Raw genomic sequence first — 20,144 nt, forward strand, 5'->3', positions numbered from 1 at the left:
TGAAAAGACTTCAAATCTGCAATGATTTATGCAATTTATAGAAATAGCAGAGCATCGTTGGAAGTCTGTAGATTCATTTGTACCCTTGTATTTCCTTTTTTTGTTGATATACTTTACTAATCTTTACATTATACAGGTTTGGAAACATGAATAATGTCCTTTCATATCAATATCAAATGCTACAAGTTAAACAGTTACTGAAACACCTTAATGTTGTTGCACTTTACAGTTAGATGTTTCCTTTTGACTTTTAGGCTGCTTTTGAGGTGGAGAACAGGCCACTGTAAAGAGAAGTGACATGAGAGAAGACAGTGAGGATCAAGAGCGCTCTCTGGTGGAGTAAATCACTACTAGAACATCAAACATGGCAAGATTTTTTGTAATAATTTTTCTGTAATTTATGTTATTTCTGTGGAATAATGTGGAATTTCAAGTGTGGAAATAATAACCAGGACCTATGACAAGAAAGATTATTTTTATGAAACAAACTGAGGACCTTAAAGGTCAGTCAGCATATTCTCAGCAAAAATAGTAGACAGCAGTCTTATTTTTATTATTGTATCCTGATTTAAATATGTGACTGTTAAAAACAAGGATAAAAGAAAATTAAAAGAACGATTTATAAAATGTTAGATGACTCATCCCATCTACTGAATAACCACTTTCAGTTCCCTTCTCCCCTTCAGCATGGAAGCATAGAGTTCTCTTTGTAAAGTAAAATAACAACCAAATCTATCTATCTATCTATCTATCTATCTATCTATCTATCTATCTATCTATCTATCTATCTATCTATCTATCTATCTATCTATCTATCTATCTATCTATCTATCTATCTATCTATCTATCTGTCTGTGTCTGTCTGTCTGTCTGTCTGTCTATCTATCTATCTATGGAAAGTTCACAAGAGAGGAAATAACGTCTGACTAATATATTCCAAAGTGCAGCACTCTGAGATCATGCTTTAAATGTGGAACTGAGAACATTTAATACTCACCCACTTATAATTGTTAACATTTCGTGCAGCTGTAGTACATGAAGATGTGGAACGATCAAATCCTCCTGTTCATCCTCTGCAGTAAGTTCTTCTAAAACAAGTCAAAGAAATATTTTTTCCCAGCTAATACAGGTGGTTAAAGCTATTTATCTTAATGCTCTGTCGTAATGATCAGTGTTGACATACAGCTGTAACACACCAGTATTTAAGTGATCATGATTAGATATGAAACAGATGATATTTTTGCAAATATAAATGTCTATTTCTGAAGTTTTTGTAATTCAAAATTTTGCCTTGTCTTTCCAGTTCCTCTGAGTCCTGTGATCAGTGCAGATGTGCTTCATGTGTTCGGATACGAAGGGAGGGAAGCTAATGTTTCCTGTCCCTATAAAAAAGGATATCAGTCTAATAAAAAGTACTTCTGCAAGAACGACTGCAGCATGCGAGATGATCAGATCACGGTGACACAAACAAAGAATAACAAATACTCCATATATGATGACAGAGATAAACAGCTCTTCACGATGACCATCTCTGAGCTTCACTATGTGGATGCTGGGAAATACTGGTGTGGGGTGTCCAGATTTGGCAGAGACATCTACACTGAAGTCAGACTGCATGTAATGCCAGGTAAATAAACGATCACTCTCAATAATCATGTTTTTGTGTAAAACTTGTGTAAAGCATTGTGTGTCTTTTGATCTTACTGACAGACAGCTGCTGTGACAATGTGACCAAAATCCAAAGTTACGGAGAAGATTCTGTGTCCTTCAGTTGTCCGTATGAATCTGAGCACCAGAACAACCTGAAATACGTCTGCAGAGGAAAGCAACCGTCCACATGTCTGCAGCAGGCACTGATCACCTCTGACAACAAACACAACGGACAGTTCACTCTTACTGATGACAAGATGTCCAGAAAATTCACAGTGACCATCAACAGTCTGACACACAAGGATTCTGGGTTGTATCTTTGTGGCGTCCATAAAATCACTGGACTGGATGTTTTCTCTGCTGTTGAGCTGGAAGTCAAAGGTTATACTTCATGATATTATAGTTAACTAATGCATTTCAAAGTACATTTATATATATATATATATATATATATATATATATATATAAAAAAAATAAATAAATAATATACAGTATTGAATTATTTCACCAAAAATGAGTGAAATTGGATGTAACTGTTTAAATTTAAATGGATTTTATTTGATAGGAGCAGTGCACTTTAGCATAGGTAACATAGCTAATTTTCAACTATTCTGGGCTTTTAGATATGCAATACAACTATAATATACAGCTTTCATTGTCATAAAACCACAACACACTACAGACATGGAAGTCCAATGAAATGTTCATAACAGAATACATTAATTGTGACGTGTAAGGAGAGAGAAAAAAAGCAACAACTGAGTTATGGAGTGAAGCTGGTTAGAGGAAAGATGAGTCCAGATGTAATCTTGAGTTATGAAGGTAAAACATGACAAACTGTCAAACAAGGAGGCAGGAAGAGAAGAAAGCGAATAATTGGCTGATTAACTTCTATTAGCTAGAAATGCCTACAGATCTGATTTATTTTTCAGTTTAATTTCTCTTGATAATTAGCCCTTTATGGAGAGAGCTGAGGGTTAACCCAAAGATGTGATATTTCATGTATTGTGCTGCTCTGTTACTGTCTTGTCTTGGGATACATGTGGGAAAAGGTTCTCAGCGTAAGATACGGTTGAAGACTAATTTGTGAAAACAAAATGAAAGAAGTTCTCAAAGCTGAGTAGATTGCATGTTTTCAAGATGTGACAGTGATGCCACTATGTGTATCAAATTTGTTACTTTCAGAGCCTAATTGCACAAAGGTGTAAGGTGTGTGATTGTTGATAGAGCTGCATGAACCCATACTGTCATACAATATGAGAAATGAGAGAAAATCAAAGGCTGTATTTATAACTGGGCTGCCTGTGGGCATATAGTACATGAATAATCTGAAACAATTAAGTTGTACTTAAAAAGTTTCATTGTCATGTTCTTTTTCTAATGAGGAAATAGCCTAATGTCTACTATAACAGTAACATGAGAACAATCCGGCTATTTCAATCAGAGCCCATCATGTTTTAAATGTTAATTTGTGCACTTAAATCCATGCAAACATATATGAAACTAACAGAACTGAGAGGAATATGAAACACCGAAAGCATAAAGGTCAGCATGGGCATTTTGTGCTACTTCTGCTTTTTAAAGAAACTGGAATAATAGATATGGGAGGAGGATAATATTGAAAGTGCACATTTTAAATTCTGTTTTGTGATTTTTTTTTAAATTTTTTTTTTTACTAGATGCACTCCTTCCCATTGTGGTCTACATTCTGCCTGCAACTCTGGCTGTACTGCTGATACTGACAGTAACTTTGGTCATGGTTTATAAAAGTAAATTTTACAAAGGTATGTTTTACACAACACACACACACGCACACGCGCACGCGCACACACACACACACACACACACACACACACACACACACACACACACACACACACACACACACACACACACACACACACACACACACACACACAGTACTGAAATGCAGTGTCTGTCTGTGCTGCTCCAGGTGCTGATGCTGACATCAGCATGAAAGGAAAAAACACTGAAGCTGGAGAAGCAAAGTCTTTGGATCATGTAAGAAAATAAAAAATATACGTCTCCTACAGAATTAGCAGCATCTAGAGAATGCAGTGTTTATTACAATCAGCATTAAGGGACAAAATAAACACCCTCTGATGATTTTACTGTAACTATTGCTAAAAAAATATAAATTTTGTGAAACGGAACTGTAATTATGAGACACTATGTGTGAGTATTTCCATTTCATCCTACATTATACTTTATACTTCCACTTAACTACATTACAGGGTGAAATAATATACTTTCTCTTACACATTTACTTGACAGCATTGGCTATTTTTAAGATAATGAATTCACACAATGGATAGTATGAGAAGTTTTTTTTTTTTTTTTTTACATTAAACACATTGCTGACAATTAAATCAGCAGTTTCCAACCTTTTAGGCTTCTTATAAATAGCACTGTGTAGGCAGGTTCATGTTTCATATGTCTATGACTTATTCACAGCTTCACCAAAGAGTAGGTTTTTCTATTAAATTTGTTAGAAGACTTTATTTCAATTATTGTCCAGATGATATAATTATTTACCAAATATCACAATTATAGAAAAAGTCCAAAAAACTGCAATCATACTTCTTACTCTCCTTTTAATCATTTCACAATCTCTCAGATTTATCTGCTGTCCGTTTATAAAACTGTATATGAACAAGTTCAAACACACTGATGCGTCAATATGAATAATCTAATGATGCCATAATGTATCAGTCAACGGGACCAAACTAGTACTTTTACTATTTTTCCTGCTATTTTTTTCATGTGGGACTTTTACTTATGATAGTGTATTTTACATTGCTGCATTGGTAGTAAAGGATCTAAATTCTTGGAATGGAAGTGGGATCCTCAAAAGTAAAAGGTTAAACAGAGATGGTACATATACTCATGGCTTCAGTATGTCCTTTGCATGTTGTTTAGCATTTAGCTTGAAGCCCTGATGGGCCTCACAGAGCCACTAGCAATTCTGTAGACTCCTGTTTTATTTGCATGCGGACCAAAGGGTTGGAGAGAATAAATCACCCACACATTTACGTCTTACCTGTTCGTTCTGCTGCTACTGGGCCCAAAATACAACTGTACACGAAACGACTTTCCATGGACGACTGCAAACACGGTTGAGCTGATTGATTACACCAAATGTGTCATAAAAGTGTGATCTCTGAGTTAAAACATGATGTTTTTTCTGTTTTTTTTAGATCTATGAAAATCGCACATCTGAGGTGCGTGCAATGTTGGATTTCTCTGAGCAGCAAAGCAACGATCATGTCTATGATAATGAGGATGGCAACAACGTGTACTATGAGTTTACAGCACCAGAACATATCTACTGTAATCAATAGTGAACAGATGCATGACTGGGGTCAAATTTGTGGACACATTAATCTCGTGATTGTTCGTATTTTCTCAGTTTATTGTTAACCTTCAAATATTCACGTAGAACTGTAATCTGATCCTCTTACAGTCTGAACAAAGAATAAAGAAATGAATCCAAAAGTGGCATATATAGTGTGTACAGCTCAGAAACAGCTGAACACACAGTTAATCCCTTTTTTATGTGGGTTACAGAAACATGGATATGAAAATGAATCGAAATACAATTCAGATGCTCTCTACTATCTCTACTATGCCCTCTGCAACAAAGAGCCAAAGCAAACCAAAATTTTCAAAAATAGCAACAACAGCACAGATTCCAGAAACACTCGTTGTCTTCAGTATCCTGAGAGCACTGAGATAGTGGGATAGCGGTTACGGTGAGTCATGCACTTTTCTCTCTCGATGAACAGTGAGTGGGTTTTACAGTTTATGTCCTTCTCGAGTGCCATGCGTGACGCCTCCAGGTGGGACAAGGAGCCTCTGGCTTCGCTCAGCTGCTGCTGCAGAGACGCCACACTGGCATCAATCTGCCTCACCTCTCCTTCCAGACTACAAGAAACAAATGAGGATATATAGAGAGAGAGAGTGAGAAAGAGAGTACAGATGTTTTTATCTTGTTTTGCATGTGAATTAGGAATTGACCGATAAGGGGTTTATCAATACTGATACTGATTATTGGTGATCGTGAAAGGCCAAAAAACTATATTTGTGCCCGATATACATACAATGTCATATATTAACAGCATGAGATAGCAGGGAAATCACTAATTCTCTTTCATTACTGGGCCTGTTCATGTGTAACTGTGCATCATTGTGTAACTTTTTATTACTGTAACTGAATATATACAATAGAAATAAGAGTGATTAAATCAAAGCATCATGTGTTGATTAAGATTGATCAGTTTGTCTTCTTGTTATGATTCTGCTCCTGCCCCTGTTCCTTCTCCCTCTTTCTTTCTTTCTTTCTTCCTCCTTGATTTTCTGCATCTATTTTGACCTGTCCCTTTGGCTCCCTCTGTCTCTCATCTCTTTCCCTCTTGTCTCTCTCGTCCCTGTCTCTTGCTTTCCCTTCTCACCTGTCTACACTCACCTGATTACTACACCTGACTCACATTGCAGTAATCAGCTCACCTGCCCACAATATCACCTGTTCACTATTTAAACCCTGCTCATTCATTCACTCCCTGCCGGATCATCGACCCACATACCCTCAAAGACTCACATCTTGTCACGGACTCAAGACATTCTTTTGGCTTTGCTTTTGGACTCCGTTTTCCCCCCTCCTGGATTTTCTCACACATGGACTCAGTTTTCCTCCAGGTTTCTCGTCAGCTCAGCTTCAGTCTCCAGCCTGTTGTTCCTTCCTCTTCCCCATTTGCCCCTGGATTACCTCAGCCTGTTTTCCCCTCTGTATTCAGTTCCCCATCTAGTGAGTACTCCTCCTTTATTTAGTTTTGTAAGTTCAGTTTAGTTTTGGTTGACTTCCATTTTGGTATTCATAGTGTTTATTGTCGAGCTTTGAGTTGTTTGGTTTAATTCTGTCCTCTCAGTTCAGTTCTCCATTTATGTATTGGTTTAGTTTTTGGATTAAATAAATCTATAGCCTTCATTCAGCTGTCAGTTTCTGTTAGTCTGCGCTTGGGTTCTCCTGCTAACCTCGTAACACTTCTGTAGTTTTGTCTGTTCTTCTGTTTTTTGTTTTTTTTAAAAAAACTTCTATCACTTGTATTGTATTGCCAACTAGGTATCATACCTTAAAGGATTATTAGCTACTGTTTTCCAGACTCTGTTTCAGGGTAATCTGCCTCCTCACTTAGCTGCTAGCATAGCCCTAGTCACTATGATAACAGATGGTTTCCTGATTTGTCACGAGGACTTGTGTTTCTTGTTCAGTTTAAACTGGTAGTGTCTCTACGTCAGAGATATTTCTGAGATCACTGAGCGACTACAGACAGAGAGGAGGCTGCATCAGACTCGACGTTGTGCAGGTAATTTATTGATAATTGGTTGATAAGCATAGCAATGGCAATAAGTGCAAAAATGCCAGACGGCTGGTAATCATCCATCCCTGCATACCTGAACTGGGGTTCATCCCTGCAAAGCTCCATGTTGGGTCTGAGCGAGCGCAGGTAAAGCCTGGACTGAGCTACTCTCAGTGGAGCCTCTTTGTTGTGGATGGCTTGCTGCAGGGCCACAATGTTCTTCTCCTGGGCCCCGATTTGCTCCAAGATCTGCACGAGATCCTACAGTCAATCATCAGTTATTTATCAATCAGTTGCTCAGTCTGTCAATTTGTCTACCTCGACAAGGTTAATCTCCAGCTGGGTTTTCGCCTCAATAAGCTCCGCACAGCGCTGGCTGAAGGCTCGGTCCACGGTGGAGCATTGTACTCTCAGATCCTCAGTGGTGTCCTGCAGCATTCGCTCCACCAGCACTCTGACACAGACAAACAGCATCATGATGTGTACAGCAAATAACAAATGATGTGCCACATTCAGTTTCGGACACAGGTGTGCTCTGACCTGAGGCTGCTGGTGGCCTGTTCCTCCTGCATGGCCTTCGATAGGTTGTCCTGTGTGAACTTTGTCCACGATGAGTGGTTGCACACCCTGCAGGAGGCAGATTGTGTAGATTAACAGCACAGCTTCTCGTATCGCCAGATTTATTTCATGCATCCACATACTCACTGCTCCTGCATGGTGGCTGAGCTGGGGTGGTGCTGAGTATCTGGACTCATGTTGCTGTGTCTTCCACCATTTTCATCAAAGTTGTAGGCCTGGTACTTATCAGACCAGTCCAGCTCTAACGTCTGCTTGGCGTCTCTGTTCATCCTGACATAAAGACACTCATTAGAGGATCATTCAATTCTAATGAGGGCATTGTATTAGTGAGCTGTTTGTTGTGCACTTTAACTTCCAGTTGGACACTCACTTGATCTGACTGACAACCTGAGCTGTGGTTCTCTTTAGAAGAGCCTGAATGCTCCTGATCAAGTCCACTTCCTGAAAAAAAAAAAACATACAGCTGTTGTGCTTAGTTAGGAGCCCTCTGCTGGGCCTGAGTTACTGTTCCAAAAACATTAATGTGAGAGAAAAATCTGCCTATCATTTTCTTGATTAATTATATCAGATAAAAGCTGAAAAAATGGTTCTTTGAATTTCTTAGAGTCAAGGGTGAATTCCATCTGAGGTCGCATTTTGTCTTGGCAACTGTCCAGAAGCCAAAACAATTACTAATATATATATTATAATATATTACACTACATTAATTATCACTTAAGACAAGCAAAGATAGGATATTGTTATACTTGAGGAAGTGGAACCATTAAATATTTGAAATTTTTTTTCTCAAAATGGACAGAAATTGAGTGCTTAATTGTTTGACTACTTCACATATTATTTTACTATTAACCGTCTGAACATCAAAACCCTGACATCAGCTTTTAAAAAAAAAAGATAATCGCTAAAATTACACCGTTTATTGCTACAAATTGTAAAATCAGAAAAAAGTGGATTTTCAACTTTCGCTGTGAACTACTCATCAGTGGTGTTCAGTTCCACTGGAAATTCAACCAAATCTAATGTCAAAACCATAATGTCATCAAATTCACTTTTTTCTACATGTCTGGTTTGAACATCTACCAAATCTGCATCACATTCTGCAAAAAAAGTTTAAAAAAAAAAAAAAAAAAAAAAAACCAACAAAAATTCTGCACTCATCCACAAAATTGTGATGCTATTACTCACATGTGACCATCATAATAAAAATTCTGGGATTTTTCTGATGAGCTCCAGGCTGTCTTACACAGAACATAGATGTGTTAGGTACTGAAATAAATTAGAAAAGACTGGGAGGAAAATAAAATGTACTTGATCTATGAAATAAATCCATAATGGCTCAAAAAAAAAACCAAAAAACCAAGCAAGATATTGGACAATACATAGTTTGTAAAGGTTGTAAAAATGTAAAAATCAACCGTATGTAGAGCCGCTTTCTTACCAGTGTTAGTAACACGTGGACATTTGAAATAATGCTGTACATGCTGTATCCTTTTTTCAACTTTTACATGAAAAAAATGTGTGTGTGTGTGTGTGTGTGTGTGTGTGTGTGTGTGTGTGTGTGTGTGTGTGTGTGTGTTTTGTACTGAGGACTATTAGTGTTGGTGTTCTGTTATGGAGTAAGATAGCTATAAAAAGACGTGTGCATGATTTTAACCGTTCGTATTCATAATCTATAACACATATTCATAATCTTAAACATTTGTATGTTAATAAAATTGTTGTACACAAAATTCTGCAGTCATATACACGAGTCTTACTCCATTGTCTGTCGGGTTTCCTGTAAAGGATCGTAAGGATCATATTCTATTCTATTCTACTTCTAGCCAGCCAGGTTGTACTGATTCTATAAAGAGTCAGGACTTTATATTGCAGTGAAAGAAAAACCAGTGAGTAAAAATGTCACAGGAACAAACAAAAAAGGGATAATCTGCTGTTTTTTTTGTAGCTTTTTTTTTTTTTTTTTTTTTTAAACAAGGTGATCTACTTAGATCATTTTAGCAAAAAATTTGTATTATTATGCACTTTCCCAAAGTAATGGATCACGAGTTCAGGCTAAATATCAATTTCAAAATGCTTATTTTATTTGACAGACTATCTGTACCTGTTTTCGTCCTATTAATTGTGGATTAGGTAAACTGTTATTTTATGTACACTACACTTGCACAAAGGCATCATCAGTATCATCTGAATTTAACATAAATATCACCTTTTCGTTCCCCTTCCACACACAGATTCACATATAAACCTCAGTTTCATGAGGTAAATCCTACATGCAGGCCTCACCTTCAGCAGCTCCTCCTCCACAGAGTCTCGGACCAGGTCTGGTCCCAGTCTTCTGGTCCTGCAGGTCAGATTATCGGTGGCGATGGCAAACGGAGTCTCGGTAGCGTCCAGCGCCTTCTCCAGCCGCGTCTTCAGCGCCAGCAGGGCCTCGGTGTCGGCCAGCAGCTGCTCGATGTGCCGCTGCAGCTCGGACCTCCAGTAGTGGATCTCCTGCAGCCTCTCCCCCAGCAGACGCGTCCCCTGGGCCTGGGTCCTAGAAGTGGCCGCCTCGGTGTCCTGGTTCAGAGCTCTGGACTCTCGCTGGATGCTCCGGGCCTCGTGGTGGTCGGTACCGGCCTGTTCAAGTATAGTTCGGTAGTTGGAGAACCATTCGTTCGTGGTGTATTTAGCCGAGCGGTACCCGGCGGTGGCTGAGCCCGAGGACGGCTGCGGGAGCTCCGGACCCGCAGGAGCGTCTTTCTCCGGGAGTCCCTGAGCCACAGCCCGGCTGTCATAGTGCGGCCGTGACACCAACACATCTGAGCTCATTTTTTTTTTTTTTTTTTTTTTTTTTTTAAACTATTCAGTTATAAGAAAAAGAAGAAAAAAATGTAAACTGATGTAAACTCAGATGAAAAGTATAAGCAGTGAGTTTAACAGTCCTGATCCAACTGTATGTTTGTTTGGTGTCGCCTGGTTACACATGTTTGCTGCTCTGGCTCAGGTGACTGAACTCAGATGAGCAGGGGAGGATTCAGTGTCATTTCTCAGTCATCCAGATCATCATGAGAGTTTCTCGAAGACAAATGAGCTTCTCATCAAAGAGGCTTTCAAGAGGCTTCCTCAGTTCAAAACCAAAAAGCCTCCTGGATGAGATGGTGAATCATCTTCAAGAACCAAAAAGACAAGTAAAAGTCTTAGAGTACAAACCTTACTTAAGTAAAAGTATATATGTTTTTTATCACCAAAACATATTTGGAGCACACAAGTAAAAATATCCATTAGATACCAAAATGGGATCTGTCAGTGTTTAGTTTTGTAATGTGATGCTACGTTGCTATACTAGTGGATTATTATTACTGATGCATTAATACCCTCTGAACCCCAAGCAGTTTATGGGTGTTTTTGGGTCCTGTCACACTTTTACCTGCTGTAGATTCCACTGCAATATAAAGTTGTGACTTCTCTAGAAACAGCACAATCTCGGCTAAATGTGAGAGAATGCAAAAATGTATTTTGGGCAGTAAAACAAGTTACAGTGCCACAAATCATAAAAAATAAAAGCTAAATTTCTTAATTTATTTGACAAAAATTGAAAAAAACCTTCAATCAACATGTGAAGCATATTTTTCATGTGTCCACAGGTGTTACCAAACTGTACAGAAAAGTATTTTAATGACATATTTAATTAGTTTCTCCTATCTACTCTGTCTAAACACAGCCTGCAGTCCCAGAAATCTTGTCATGTCACAGTTGGTTGGAGGTGAGTCGCTCAGGACTTCACAGTTGCACAGAAGGAGCATAGAAGTTTTGGTTTAATTTAAGAATCTGGTTTGAGCAAGGGGCTGCACAGTGATGTAGTGGTTAGCACTTTCGCCTTACACCTAGAAGATCCCCGGTTCGCATCCCTGCCTCCTCACGTCCCAGGATCTTTCTGCATTGAGTTTGCATGACTCTGGCTTCCAAAAACATGCTGAGGTTAATTGGTGATTTCACATTGTCCATCGGTGTGAATGTGAGTGTGAGTGTTTGTCTCTATGTGTAGTGCTGTGATAGACTAGTCCAGGGTGTCCACTGTCTTTGCCCTGAGTCAGCTGGGACACACTCCAGCACCCATTACCCTAATGAGGATTAAGCGGTGTACAGATAATGGATGGATGGATGTTTACTAAAAGTACCAATAAATGAATGTAAGAAATATTCATTTTCAAGTACAATTTCTGCATCCAAAGCCCCATTTAGCAAGAAATACAGAAGTGATACTATGGAAGCAAATCAGACTCATCAGATTCTGAATTTTAAAAGCTGCTGAATTTCTTACTTTGAATTTTTTTGCATCAAAATTATATATGTGAATTTTTTATGCCTGAATTTAGCTCATCAAAATTCTAAAAACCAGTTAAAAATTCAATGTCTTCAAAATTCACCATCAAAAAATTCAATGTTCAAAATTCACCATCAAAAAATTCAAAGTTCAAAATTCGCTGTCAAAAAATTCGCTGTTCACATCCGGGGGACTCAGGCGTAAACAATCGATCCTGGCCAAAATCGAACCAACGCCCAGCCAATCACGTGGCACTCCTCCGGTCATGTGACGCAGACGGTTCACCTCACAAGACCGGGGTCAACCACGGCTACCAGCATGAACGACGGCGCTTCAGTGAGTGTATTAATCCTTTTTGTCCTGTATGTGGTTTGTTTTTGTGAGAGTCAGTAAGCTGTAATGCATGCCGTTAGCTGCGCTAGCACAGCGTTAGCCGCGCTAATACAGCGCTAGCCGCGCTAATACAGCGCTAGCCGCGCTAATACAGCGCTAGCCACGCTAATACAGCGCTAGCCGCGCTAATACAGCGCTAGCCACGCTAATACAGCGTTAGCCGCGCTAATACAGCGCTAGCCACGCTAATACAGCGTTAGCCGCGCTAGCCGCGCTAAAACAGCGCTAGCCGCGCTAATACAGCGCTAGCCGCGCTAGCACAGTAATGAGGTCATACAGACAGCACGTTCTGCAGCTGGGTAGTTGAGTAACAATTTTATAAACGCACAAATGGGTGGAAGTGTGATTTATGCGCCCGAAAATGCAGTTAAGTCACAGACCAGTGTAAAGAAACTGGTCACCTAGCAAACTGAATTAGTCTAGGTAACACTTTGTTTATTATGTGTGTTTTCTGCTCAAGTTAATGTCCTGGTTTGATTCATTTTAAATTATTCCTGATCTTGAAAGGTTTTAAACTGTGCAGTCAAAGTAGTTACAACTGTGAGCGAATAGCTTGAAATGAACTGCCCTAGACTGCCCTGTTCATAGCCGACCATTCTTTCACAGCAGCTATATCAAGAGTTATTGTGCAATGATAGATAAATGCAGCCCATTTTTTCAACTGTTTCCTGTTTAGTATGTGTACCCTAGATTGTTTTTGATCATTTGTTGTAGCCATTTATTTAATCCATTTTAGTCCACTCCATAGCAACACCGTCTGAACTGACTAGTCTGGTGAAATTCTGGACTGGATGGGAGACTCTACCAAGAACTCTCTCCACAGAAGTAGTGAATGGCAGATACCTGACAGCCTCCACCTGCTATGAGACCTTACACATCCCAGGACATAACAAGGACTACACATCATTTAAGACTGACATCCTGGCCTGTATTTGCACTTGCCAGTCAAGATATGTTAGGTGTTGTTCTCTAGTTAGTTTTACTTGACTGACAAAACTAAGTGCACTTTTGGATTCCCTCCCCTACCTGTTCTCCCAACTCACCTGACAGGTTATCTGGCTCAAGTATGCGTGTTTCTGCCATACATTTAAAGTATCTGAAGTTAAGAATATTTCTGGTGAACAATACATGCAATCACAGCATTAAAGCAGGAATTAAAAATGAACTGGACTGTACTGACTTTATTTTCTCACTGGTGAATGGGATGAAAATCCGTTGCAATATTACAAAACAGCAGCCTATAAATATATATATATATATATATATATATATATATATATATATATATATATATATATATATATATATATATATATATATATATACATATTGTATGGCAAATACTGTCAGAGCAAAAAATATTTTTAAATTGGCTGTCACTGTCAACCTACTTCAACAGGCATTTTTTTGCACATTGAAATTTGAGGTTGTTTGAATGACACTATCTCAGAACAATGATGAAGAATCTATAATACTGAACAAGTAGATCAATAATCTCAGATTATGGGTGAGTTGAAATATGAAAAAAATGAAGTGGTCTATGAAAAGTCCAGTCTTCGAAACCTGACATGTTGTTTTGTGTAATTTCTTTGTAAATTAGCCCTGCATGCAGTCATTACCATGACATTGGCATAATGGAACCATGACCACATATATCCTTCTGAATATAGTGGCATTTTTCCAATGGCAAATTTTCATGCTTTGACAGATACAGTGGTGGAAAAAAGTTTTCAGGCACCTTGAAAATTTTCAGCAATCTCAAATATTATCGTGAAATATTTGTTGGAAAGTCTTTTGTGTTTCAAAAGGTGTGACTGCATTAGACAGACACAAATGATGCTTTTTTTGTTTATTGTTTACATGACTAACAAAACTAAATTCTACCAAAATGACCCAATACTCAAAATTTCTTATTTTTAAGGAACCAATGAATTTCAAGTTTTTATTGACTTTTTTAGGATTTGTTTCTTACTATGGCTGTGACTGAACTAATAGAAATTGCATTTGAAGACCTCAGAGGGATTCTTAATGCAATATTTCACAAATGTATGAGGTGTCCAAAAACTTTTTTCCACCGCTGTATTTAATAGCAATCGGATATGCTTATGTTAGCAAGACAAATAAATGAAAATTTCAGGCTTTTATCTTGAATTATTCTTGATATATATATATATTATATATAGCCTCAAATTTGAATGTGAGAAAAAAAAATACTGAAACTAGGTCTATGGTCCACTTAAAAAAAATCTAAAAGTTTTTGACATACTCGGCTAATATTTCACAGATACCATTATCTATACGTGGGACAGACATATTAAGTTCCAGTAAGTTGTAAAGGTGCTCTGGGGATGTGACCATTCTCTGTCGCCCAGCTGCTCCTCTCTCTGAGTGCACAGTTGCAATGTACTGATTCCTGTTTTCTTTTTCTGAGCTGATAAGATGGTGTAGCTGTGTCAGTGCATTTAAAATAGCTGGGCAAACTTCTACTTGGTTGGATAAAGCATTTAAAAACACAAGTTCTTGTGTGCAAGTGAACTCTAAGAAGTCCAGATCCAGAGGCATGCGTCCGAGAATATGCTCCAAACGAGAACAAAGTCTCACATAAAGATGATTTAACAATAGTTCCTAAAACAGAGAAAAACAAAGTTATATAATGCAAACCACCAATGGGAAAAATGACTTAACCTGACTGAAAGACTAGACTGCCTCATTAGACATTTCTTTTAGAACAAATTAAGAGGAGGTTACACATACTAAACAGGAAACGGTTGAAAAATGGGCTGCATTTATCTATCATTGCACAATAACTCTTGATATAGCTGCTGTGAAAGAATGGTCAGCTATGAACAGAGCAGTCTAGGGCAGTTCATTTCAAGCTATTCACTCACAGTTGTAACTACTTTGACTGCACAGTTTAAAACCTTTCAAGATCAGGAGTAATTTAAAATGAATCAAACCAGGACATTAACTTGAGCAGAAAACACACATAATAAACAAAGTTACCTAGACTAATTCAGTTTGCTAGGTGACCAGCTTCTTTACACTGCTCTGTAGGGTTGCCATCCGTCCCTTAAAATACGGAAACGTCCTTTATTTGACAATTAATTGTTGCGTCCCGTATTGAATCAATACGGTTGGCTGGTTACAGACGCTGCTGCACCCGCACGTTTAAAAATGTCTACACCTGAAACTCCACCATGTTCAAAGAAGCAAAAACGTTTGCAAATGTACAGACTTGAGTGGGAAGAGTGGAACCCCTGGCAATGGGTACAAGGCAAACTGTGTTTTCTGTTGCTCATGGACTGGCTGAAGTAAGGCAGCATCAGGAGACGAACATGGAGGAAATATGAGAACAGAGAGAACCCAACCAGCAGGTCACAGTTTATCATCATCTAATCATCTCCTGAAGTCCATATGGTAAGTGGACATCATGATGAGATCAGCTAGATTTCCTACAGTATATGGCTGTGAATTTACCAGAGGATGCTTATAATAATGCTGATATGGCTGTAGACTACACTATTTTAGTGACTCAGTAAATGCCTAAGTTGGTTATTATTTTTTAATGCTTTTTAGTTTTTAATAAACATTTATTTAATAGCCTATATGTAATCAAACATGGCCTTTGCCTGAAAAGAATAATATTTCATTGCACAAGTAAAAGTATAGTAATTTTTAAAACTGTTCAAATTATTATATGTTGCTAAAAAACAAAAAAAAAAACCACAAAAAACACATCATAGTAATATGTCAATTTAAAAGGCCTATAGTATAGCATGTTCCCAACAAACGTCATAGTATAGCCTTTGGTCCAGAAAATGTCCATAGTATAGCATGTCGCTCCAAAAACGTCAGAGTATAGTCTTTGGTCCAACAAACGTCATAGTATAGCATGTCGCCCAACAAACGTCATAGTATAGCACGTCGCTCTAAAATTGTCATAGTTTAGCATGTTGCTCTTAAAACGTCATAGTATAGCATGTTGTCCAACAAACGTCATAGTATAGAATGTCACTCAAAAAATGTCAGAGTGTAGCCTTTGGTCTAAAAATGTCATACTATAGCATGTCGCTCCAAAAACGTCAGAGTATAGTCTTTGGTCCAACAAACGTCATAGTATAGCATGTCATTCAGAAAACGTCATAGTATAGCATGTCGCTCTAAAAATCTCATAGTGTAGCATGTCGCTCTAAAAACGTCATAGTATAGCATGTCGTCCAACAAATGTCATGGTATAGCCTTTGGTCTAAAAACGTCATAGTATAACATCCATCCATCCATCCATCCATTATCTATACACCGCTTAATCCTCACTAGGGTCGCGGGGGGTGCTGGAGCCTATCCCAGCTGACTCCCTAGACAGGTCGCCAGTCTGTCGCAGGGCCACATACAAAGACAAACAAGCACTCTCACATTCACACCTACGGGCAATTTAGAGTAATCAATTAACCTCAGCATATTTTTGGACTGTGGGAGGAAGCCGGAGTACCCGGAGAAAACCCACGCATGCACAGGGAGAACATGCAAACTCCATGCAGAAAGATCCCGGGAAAGCCGGGACGCGAACCAGGGACCTTCTTGCTGCAAGGCGAAAGTGCTAACCACTACGCCACTGTGCAGCCCCATAGTATAACATGTTGCCCAAAAAATGTCATATTATAGCCTTTGGTCTAAAAACATCATAATATAGCATGTCGCTCTAAAAACGTCATAGAAAAGCCTTTAGTCCACAAAACGTTGTTATGTCCCGGCTGTCTGAAGTAGGTGAGGAGCAACACAAAAACAGTGCAAACGCTGGTTTCCAGAGGGTTTGACAAGTATTTATTTGAAAGACTAAGTTTACAACAACACAACATGTGAGGGGGTTAAAAGCAAATGGGTGTTAGTAAAATAAAAATAAATAAACAGAACTAAAAGTGAACTTCATGTTGACATTGATGGGCATTCCAACCAGGAACAAAGTAAAAGATAATCAATACAAAAATAAAACTCTTCCTGTTCACCTCTTCAAGCCCAAAAACACACCGCAGTAGCATCCTAAACTAAATCTACCAATGAGTTCCCTGTTTTCCTTTCTGAACAATTCAAAGGTCCCTCTCTATCTCCCCATACATCCACCAAGCACTGGAACACATCTCCAAAGTTCTGCCGGGCCAGCTCAGCTTCCCCTCAGAAGAAGTGCTGCCACCTGCCAGATGAAGGAGCCTTTTGAGAGGCAGCTGGCATCGTGATTGGACTGTACTTTGGTCTGTTCCAATCCAGCTTCAGCTCCAGAGACGGCAGGCGGGACGAGTCAACGGAGGCCGGGTGGACGAAGGCATGCAGCTGAGTACAATCCAGAAAACAACAGAGGAGGAGTGCAGCGGCCCAGAGCCAGAACAGAGTAGCATCGTATGTCTCTTAGAAAACATCATAGTATAGCCTCTGGTATGAAAAAACACCATCATATACATCGTATATTGTACAAATAACAAGTCAAAGGAAAGAGACATACATTGTAGAATTGTAGTAATTGTGGGCTGACTGATTTACTGATTATCAGTATTTTATTGTTTTTACTGATTTATGGTAATAAATACATTTAAAAATGGCGCTACTTTGGCTCTGAACCTTTATCTACCTGTGGTCGCTCTGTCTTCTGGAGTGATTTGATTGGTTATACGTCACGAATAAAACTCCTTTAACTTAACATCTGTAAACAAAACAAAAACGTATCAACAAAGTTTTCTGTTAGAGTTTGTGTTCTTCTAAGTTTAACTCCAAGATTTTAAATACTTTCATTTACTGCAAATGAATATCTACTCCAAATGTCTCACTAATAATCATTATCAGCCTTAAAAACCCACAAAACACCCCTCTATACTCGACCACACTTAGTACAGTCCGGTTCCCCCTTCTATAAATCTGCTTGGAATCTTCCACTTCCTGTTTGTCAAAGTGGCCTTCTACCTGGACAGGTTTTGTTGGAGCTCATGCAACAAACATTTTGGGTAACTGCACTTTAATATGGATGGATGATACTGAATTAGAGTCTGTTTTAATGAGACTGAGTTAAGATGTGTAGCTCTGTCATTAAATAGGAAATTATTTCTCAGAATTCACAGAGAAAAGTCTGAAATGTTTGCTAGGTTAGCGTCCCACATGTTCTTTGGCTCAGCTAAAGCTAACTCTCTCCAACTTCTGGATCTCTTGAGTTGCTTGTTGTTAAAATATCTTGCTAGAGGTGCTGAAGCTCAGAAAGTCTGAGGTGTTTGTTCAAAATAAGCTCATTCTCAAGTCTGATCTGAACTGTCCTCTTTTGAACTTTCCCTAAACTTAGGAGTTAATGACAGAGCAGCACATCCAGACTCAGTCTCATTTATGTAGACATTAAACTTCAGTGTCATTTATTGATGTTAAAGTGCAGTTTTTCAAATGTTTGTTGCACATGCTCCCGACCAAACCAGTCCAGGTGGAAGACGATGTGAAGAGAAAGCTCCAGAGGATGAATATCACACATTTACGTTGGAAATAAATGTCCTTTCATTAGACATTGTCATGCAAAAGTTGGATTTCCCTTTAATGATGTTCAAATCTTTGTTGAGTGTTTCGTGGATGTTGGTTTCTAAATGTTTTTTGACACTCGGCCCCAAAGATTAAAACTTTCTACGGCTCACAAGCTGCAACAATTCACACATTATCAACTATGTTTCTGACTAAACTAAGATAAAAAGTGAAAAACTGCCTGATTCCTGCATCATGAATGTAAATCTTTTTGGTTTTTATGACAGTAAACTGAATATATTTGAGTTTGACATTTTATAAACCAAAACAAGAAATGAATTACTGGAGAAAACAATCAACAGATTAATGGTCAAAGAAAATGTGTTTTCCAACATATATGGCTGAATTACTCCAACATTACAAGATACATACAATTTTAATTCAATTTTATTTATATAATGCCAATTACAGGTCACATTGTCTCAAGACACTTTATTTTTCCATTTTCTGTCACATTTAAAATATGACAAAGTAAGAAATTTAAACTTCTTGACTAATCCAATTTATTATTTGGTTTTTAAGAGACTAATCGACAACTAAAATAACTTTCTTCACTAAAACTAATAAACATGAGGTCAAATAGAAGGAACAGTTTTAAATACTGCAGTCCCACAATGACAAGAATAAAGTTTCTCAACAAAAACTAAATCTGCTGGTGGATTCCATTAAAGTCCTAATAAAGGATAATAAAGTGTGATACTGAAGGTTTGTGGTGCTAAAAATCTCCAAGTAAAGATATGAAGTTGAACATCTGGATGGAGGTTGATAAAAGTTGACCTCCCTTCATTTCTCTGGACCCGACTCCATGGATTTCATGGATGGTGGTTAAAGACCTGCTCTTCTAGTGGTCTTCCTTCTAGTCGCTGTAAAAAGTCAGTCCATCCTGGTCGACTTCAACACCTCTTCATGACAACTTGTTCTGCCTCTGACCTCGTGGAAACTCCAGAAACTCGGGAAAACCTGTCGAGACTCGAAGAACTCGTGGAGACTCGAAGAACTCGTCGGGCGGGGGAAGGTGTGGTGGGTGGTGGGGGGAGGTGGGGGAGTAGAGGGGGGAGGCCGCCACCCACCTCCCCGCCTACTCTCCACCCAGACTCCACCCAGACTCAGCCTTGGCTCCACCCATGTGGTCACTTCGGAAACTACGATGCCAAAGGGACGACGAATTTATTTCTTTTCATCTGATCTGTAGCTCAGTGAGTTAAGGCTTTGTCTGTGGAGCTGCAGGTCGCTGGTTCAAGACCAGACCCTTCTTAAATTTTTTCAAAATCCTGACAAAGACAAACAAAGAAAAG

The 20,144-nt window shown here is 38.6% G+C and overlaps 2 protein-coding genes and 1 long non-coding RNA gene across 4 annotated transcripts; 2 read left to right on the plus strand and 1 right to left on the minus strand.

Moving 5' to 3' along the window:
• Positions 1–938: 938 nt before the first annotated feature.
• On the plus strand, positions 939–5,940 carry LOC111571866 (polymeric immunoglobulin receptor-like). 2 transcript variants are annotated; one of them, XM_023275254.3, is made up of 6 exons: positions 939–1,078; positions 1,304–1,627; positions 1,711–2,031; positions 3,330–3,434; positions 3,605–3,672; positions 4,869–5,940. In XM_023275254.3, the coding sequence occupies exons 1-6, from the start codon at positions 1,036–1,038 to the stop codon at positions 5,010–5,012; spliced, it is 1,005 nt and encodes a 334-aa protein (XP_023131022.2). In that variant the 5' UTR covers positions 939–1,035; the 3' UTR covers positions 5,013–5,940. The 2 variants fall into 2 exon arrangements, with proteins under 2 accessions (XP_023131022.2, XP_035806408.2); XM_035950515.2 differs by lacking the exon at positions 3,605–3,672 and having other exon boundaries at positions 4,869–5,007.
• tekt4 (tektin 4) lies at positions 5,057–10,543 on the minus strand. The gene is made up of 7 exons (XM_023275253.3): positions 9,891–10,543; positions 7,978–8,048; positions 7,734–7,877; positions 7,569–7,655; positions 7,347–7,482; positions 7,123–7,277; positions 5,057–5,595 (listed from the first exon to the last, which is right to left on the minus strand). The coding sequence occupies exons 1-7, from the start codon at positions 10,416–10,418 to the stop codon at positions 5,382–5,384; spliced, it is 1,335 nt and encodes a 444-aa protein (XP_023131021.2). The 5' UTR covers positions 10,419–10,543; the 3' UTR covers positions 5,057–5,381.
• On the plus strand, positions 10,480–18,594 carry LOC129348657 (uncharacterized). Its single transcript, XR_008601276.1, has 3 exons — positions 10,480–12,249; positions 15,619–15,723; positions 17,429–18,594. It is a non-coding gene; the product is annotated as an uncharacterized LOC129348657 (long non-coding RNA).
• The last annotated feature ends 1,550 nt before the right edge of the window (positions 18,595–20,144 follow it).

Source organism: Amphiprion ocellaris, chromosome 4 (assembly GCF_022539595.1).
Source record: "Amphiprion ocellaris isolate individual 3 ecotype Okinawa chromosome 4, ASM2253959v1, whole genome shotgun sequence".
Lineage (NCBI taxonomy): Eukaryota > Metazoa > Chordata > Actinopteri > Pomacentridae > Amphiprion > Amphiprion ocellaris.

Coding starts and splice junctions, on each gene's coding strand:
- tekt4 (XM_023275253.3), bottom strand. CDS start 10,418: ATGAGCTCAGATGTGTTGGTGTCACGGCCGCACTATGACAGCCGGGCT. Junction 7,483..7,568: donor CAGGCCACCAGCAGCCTCAG/GTCAGAGCACAC, acceptor TGTCTGTGTCAG/AGTGCTGGTGGAGCGAATGC. Junction 5,596..7,122: donor AGGGATGAACCCCAGTTCAG/GTATGCAGGGAT, acceptor TGTTTCTTGTAG/TCTGGAAGGAGAGGTGAGGC.
- LOC111571866 (XM_023275254.3), top strand. CDS start 1,036: ATGAAGATGTGGAACGATCAAATCCTCCTGTTCATCCTCTGCA. Junction 2,032..3,329: donor TGTTGAGCTGGAAGTCAAAG/GTTATACTTCAT, acceptor TTTTTTTACTAG/ATGCACTCCTTCCCATTGTG. Junction 3,435..3,604: donor TAAAAGTAAATTTTACAAAG/GTATGTTTTACA, acceptor GTGCTGCTCCAG/GTGCTGATGCTGACATCAGC.